This window comes from Tupaia chinensis, unplaced genomic scaffold (assembly GCF_000334495.1).
Source record: "Tupaia chinensis unplaced genomic scaffold, TupChi_1.0 Scaffold145396_1, whole genome shotgun sequence".
In the NCBI taxonomy this organism is placed as follows: Eukaryota; Metazoa; Chordata; class Mammalia; order Scandentia; family Tupaiidae; genus Tupaia; species Tupaia belangeri.
In genome coordinates, this window is record NW_006205257.1 from 5,613,492 (window position 1) to 5,619,120 (window position 5,629).

Consider the following 5,629-nt stretch of genomic DNA (forward strand, 5'->3'; position numbering starts at 1 on the left):
CTTGATTTTCCATCTTGGCCCTGCCAGGTGGGCCATGGGGTGTGGTTCTCTATTCCTGCCCACCCCATGGCAGGGCAGTGCCCACCCTGTTCTCCTGCCATTTCCCACCTGCAGGGCACACTGCTTACTAACCCTAGACAGTGACCCTCAAGGTCTATCCATCTGTCTCTCTATCCATATTTACTGCAAATTTCTAGAATTCTTTAATTTATTCATTCTCTAATTGCTTCATCTTACTACTTCATCTTGTCTCTGATCTTAAGGCCCCATGTGTATTGACTTTTTAGAGCAATTACATAAGGATGCCAGTGGTGTATGTTCATGACAGAAGGTTAATTTGGAGCCACCATGGCTGAGAGTCTGTGATGTCCCTGACACCTCCCAAGAACTTTTTTTTTCTTCTTTATTTTTTTTTTTTTGGAGAGCTTTTTGCCATAGGGCACGTGCACTTGCCAGACAGACAGAGACAGAAAGCAAGAAATCACCCCCCAGGGGGGATGGCCATGCCAGAATCCCTTCTCCTCCGTTCTCCTCTCGGGATCCTGTGAAGGCACGCATGTGCGCCCGGCGTGAGTTTTAAGCCACCGGGTCAGGGACACGAACCGCGGTCGACCACATGGGAATCCAGCGACATAGCCACTATGCTAACTGCTGGTCCCACTTCCCAAGAACTTCATACCCACTCTCCTCACAGGAAAGCAGCCTGCAGGTGGTTCACCTTGGTCTTGCTCAGGGTCATACATGGGGTAAATGCCGGTGCAAGGCCTGTGTAATCCCAGACTCCTGCCCTTTCCCCTTCTGTGGCTCAGCATTAGCTCAGATGCTCTGTTATGCAAAAGAGGACACGTGGCTGGGACTTCTGGTCTCTGCCTGGCTTTGTGCAGAGGGGATTGCCTGAGCCAGCTGAAAGGCCACTGATGCAGGAGAGCTCGGACTTGCCTCCCTCGCGATGGACTAGCAGAATGTGAGGCTGGGGCTGCTCCCCAGTCTGTCGTAAGTCAGAGGTTAATCAGAGGGCCAGGAAGACCTTTCATTCCCTCCACTGCTTCTATTTACTTATTACCCGACTGCTGCCCTGCTCTTCCTGTGACAGGAACTTCCCACTGTCTGGCTGCTGTAGGCCATGCCCATGGTGGAGATACAGTTGTCTCTTCCTCCAAACTCTAGGAGGAACAACTGTTGGGTAGAAACGCCCTTACACTCACTAAAACTCTCCCTCTGAAATTGTCCCCTAAGGCCCGCCACGATGCCCATCATGGCGAAAGACAGCATGAAACTGCTGTGTGCCATTTCTGAGCAGAGGAAAGTGATGGGGCTGTCATACACTCCAGGAGGGGGCGCACTGGTCACGGGGACTGTGGCCTTTGTGGGCGGGCTGGTCAGCGGCCCACTGGGACTAACTGTTAGTAAGTGCTATCTTAGGGACAGCCTGTGGGTATCCTAAAAGGACCTTGGAAACTACAGGAAGGGAAAGCCTCCTAAAAGTGGTGCCCAATGGTGACGCCCTGTGCTAGGAGTTTGTGAAGTTACATTTGCTCCTATGAGATGATGCCTGTATAGAACTTGTTCTTTTGAAAATATTCATTTCTGGGGGCCAGCAGGTGGCATAGTGGTTAAGGCATTGGACTCCCACATAGTCCACTCCAGTTCGAGTCCTGGACCTGGCAGCTTGATAATCATGCCAGGCACATGAGTGTGCATGCCCGTAATCCAAGAAGGAGAACAGAGAAGAGATTGCAGTGTGGCCATCTCCTCGGGGGATGATTTCTCACTCTCCCTCTCACTGCCTCTCTTTGTCTCTCTTTGGTGAGTGCATATTCCTTGTGGCAAAAACCTTAAAAATAAATGCACATTTTCTATGTGCAATCTCAGGAGCACAGCGTGTTCTGGGCAAAGGCATCTGTGCCAACCAGGCACCTTTCCTCAGGGCTGGAAGGCCAAACTGAACACTCAGGGTGCTGGCCCTGCCCTTCCCCCAGTTTGTCCCAAAGTGTCACCACCACCATCGTTACCACATGACTTCAGACGGGAGCCAGGGAAGAAGTTCGGGTTGCTGAGCATGTAGTGTGAGCAGACGCTGTGTGGCCGTTTCCCAGAAGCCACTCACTTAGAAGAAATTCTCCTTCCTGAATGCCAAAGTCCAATGCAACACCGATGAGAAAACTGCTGTCTCCCGGACCGTGTATCCCTGCCCGCTGGTTTAACTTCCTGCTTCTGTTTGGGAACTGGTGTCTGCCATGAGTGAAGGATTCAGTAACGTCCCCATTGTTATTTGCAGCTCGGATGAAGTACTTCCTCTGGGTCGATGGCAGGAAGAAGGCTAGTCCCAGACCTTGAAAGACCTGCCTGTCCTAGAGCTGTGACCCACAGGCCAGTCTGGAGTCAGAGACCTGGCCGCCATTCAGACCTGACTGGGGAAGGGGCTCGATAAGGCCTCCCTCGAGGTGGTCTCAGACAGACCCCACAGTGCAGTTTAGCTGGGTGTTCTCATGACAGCAGGGCTTCTCTGCCATGCAGGGTGCTTTTAGCATTTACCAAGGGCCTGCACCATGCGGGATTTGGGGCCTCGGCGGGCTCACAGGTTGTTGGAAATCCTGTCTGTATGGTTTGCAGCCTTCACGTGAACGTAGGCTGGAGAGGGAAGCGCTCTTCTGCTGATTTCTAAAAACAAACCCTTCATTCTCCAATAGTAGTGGATTTGTAGAGCAGTTGCAAAGATAGTAAAGAGAATTCCCCTTTATCCCTCCCCTACTTGCAGTGACCCTGATAACATGGACTATGGTACATTTGTCAAAACTGAGATATTGGAGTCGGCAGGTGGCGTGGTGGTTAAGGGTGCTGGACTCCCTTATGGCCGACTGTGGTTCACGTCCCAGGGCTCGTGGCTTGCTTTCTCACTTTCCCTCTCTCTCTTTCTCTTGTTCTGTCCCTCTCTGGTCAAATTTAAAAATAAGTAAATAAATAAATAAATAAAGTTAAATAAAATAATTCTGAAAAGAAAAGAACAGAGACATCAACACTGACATTACTATGAACTGTTCTCTAGACTCGATGGGATTTCACCAGCTTCTGCACTAAAGACCCTTGTCCTCTCCGAGATCTGGTCCGAGTTACCACGTTCCTTTTAATCGGCCGGTTGCCTTGGTCTCCTCTGGTCTGCGACAGTTTCTCAGACTTTGCTTGTTCGTGACCTTGGTAAAGACAAAGTGGGTAGGTATTTTATAGAATATCTCTCCATTCAGTTTTTTTCTTATAATTAGACTGGGGCTTCAGGTCTTTGGAAAGAACACCTCGGAAGTGAAGGACCCAGTTTTGCATCATTTTGGTGGGCACGTGACCTCCACGTGACATCACCGCTGATGCCGACCTTGACCACTGGGTCATGGTTGTGTTTTCTGTTTCTTTTCTCTGTGAGTTTCTATTTCCCTTTCTGTATTCTGTTCTTTGGAAGTCAGTCACTAAGTCCAGCAGTCCACAGCTTTTAAATCCCCCATTGTTGATATTTTTAAATGATTTTTTTTTTAACAGTTTTTCCAGAGAATGGAGGACAAGGAATTGTGTCATAGCCATTCCTCCTGGGAGGTTATTTCTCACTTTCCCTCTCTGTCTGTCTCAGGATTGAGCCCGTGAGCCCTACAGCAAACATTTCTCACTCTAAAACAAACACACAAACCCTGCGTGTCTCTCATTTAACAACCAAACAAAATGAACCCCCAGACCCAGGCGCCCTGTGCGGTGTCAGCTGATACCGGCCCACGCAGTAACAGCGCTCTGGACCTCCAGATGCCTCTCTGGGGAACCGTGGGGGTCCTTGGGCCCAATCAAGGGTCAAAGGCCCAGAGGGCTCCCAGGATGCCCACAGGCTGTAGGAAGGTCCCAGGGAGCCCCGCTCTAAAATCCATGTGCTGTGGGGTGGGACAGCTCCTAAGCCAAAGCGATGGGGCCACCGGGGACTCATCTCAGGGGTGGCTGCAGTGACAGGGGAGACACCAGCTAGAGGCGCCAGATCCTCTCCAGCTGGGCCCAGCTTCCGGCTCCATTGGCTACAGTCCAGCCCGGTTGACCCGGAAGGCCCCGCTGAGCCTGAAGGCCGGAAGGCAGAGTCAGTGGGCCTTGCCCTGTAGGACCCTCAGACGGGAAGCAGGAACTGGAGCCTGAGCTGAAGGCCAGACGGAATTGCAGCGTGAGCCGGGAGCCCAGGCCAGACAGCGATCGCGGTGTGAGCAGACCAGGTCCAGATGCAAAGGCAAGAGTTGGTTTACCTACAGGAGTGGTGGGAGCCCTCACTAGAGGGCCCAGTGAGGGAGGTGGCATCCCAGGCAAGCCTGGCCAGAATGCCCCAGAAGGCTAGGACTCCGTGTTCTGCCAGGAGCCCGACCCTCAGGTGCCAGCGAGGACACTATTAGGGCATTCATTTTCCATATGAAGAAACTGAGGCACGGAGTAGCCAGTCCCACCAGTAGGCACAGTGCTGGAGTTAGAGCCGGGATGGCCAAGCCCTGGCCTGGCTGGTGATTTGTGGGCACCGCCTCATGCTGTGTGTGTGCTCGGTGGGCGGGGGGGTGTTTATACACGCAAAGCGGAATCTCAGCAGAATTCCTGCGGGCTGCACATCCGGCCTTTGTTCTGTGGGAAGAGGATCAGGGCGCTAGTGTAGACATGATCAGGAAGGGGTGCTCATGATTTTAGAGATTAGTTTTGGTGGGGGAAATAGCTTCCCTAGCCTTTTACAAAAGAAATAGGGGTACTGGGAGAGGTGGTGAGGTGGCCTGTTGATGGGCCAGGTAGGTGTGTGGGTTATGGGTGGGGGGGACTTCCTGCTAGAGGTGTGTATGTAGGGGTGTGTGTATGTGTGTGTGTGTGTGTGTGTGTGTGTGTGTGTGTGTGTAGGGGTGTGGGTGTCAGCCTCTGCTCTGTCCTGGCCCCGACTGCTGCACAGAAAGACAGGTCTTGGAATCAGAGGTGCGTGTGAAATTGGATTTCTAAATCTCACTTGTGAATTCATTAACAAACAAAGAAACAAAGGGTTTTCTGGGCTAAACTGACAGTGTTTGGGAGAGATCCACCTGTGACCTTTGTCCTGGTGCTTAAAGGTGTGGAAAAATAAGTTCACAAGGGCCACAGCAGGGATTTGTAAATCCCACCAGGGGAGTAGAAAGTACTGAGGATTCCAGGTGAATGCGATCACTCTGAACCTTAAGAGACTTCTCTTTTCCATTAGTATTTAATTTAGGTTTTTGCCAAAGGTGTGTGAGTTCACTAGGGAGAGATAGAAACAGAGAAAGGGAAAGTGAAAGGTGTGAGTTCACTCGGGAGAGATAGAAGCAGAGAAAGGGAAAGTGAGAAATCGCCACCCAGGGGAAATGGCCACACTGCAGTCCTATGCAGTCCCATTCTCCTCCTGGGAGTGTAGACGTGCACACACACACCTGTGGTGTGATTTTCAAGCTGCTGGATCTGGTACTCAAACTGTGGTCAGCCATGTGGGAGTCTAGCACCTTAACCAATAGCAACATCTGCCAGCCCCTAGTATTATGTTTTTTTAAGAACAAGGTATGGGACCAACAGATGGCATAATGGTTATGAAGCTGGACTCCCAAGTGTTGTCAGCGCTTCAAACCCCAGACCT

At 51.3% G+C, this 5,629-nt stretch overlaps 1 protein-coding gene across 2 annotated transcripts in view; it reads left to right on the top strand.

Moving 5' to 3' along the window:
- The first annotated feature begins 4,037 nt into the window (after nt 1-4,037).
- The window catches only part of LOC102482959 (protein C19orf12 homolog), an 18,704-nt gene continuing 17,112 nt past the window's right edge, over nt 4,038-5,629 (top strand). Inside the window, exon 1 of one of the 2 annotated variants that reach the window (XM_014584012.2) lies at nt 4,038-4,246. Coding sequence is in view for 1 of the 2 variants with exons in the window: in XM_014584011.2 (XP_014439497.1) it covers nt 4,239-4,246 (8 nt within the window). In the remaining variant the exon portion in view is untranslated. The remainder of the gene's footprint in view (nt 4,247-5,629) is intronic. The other variant, XM_014584011.2, reaches the window with a different exon arrangement.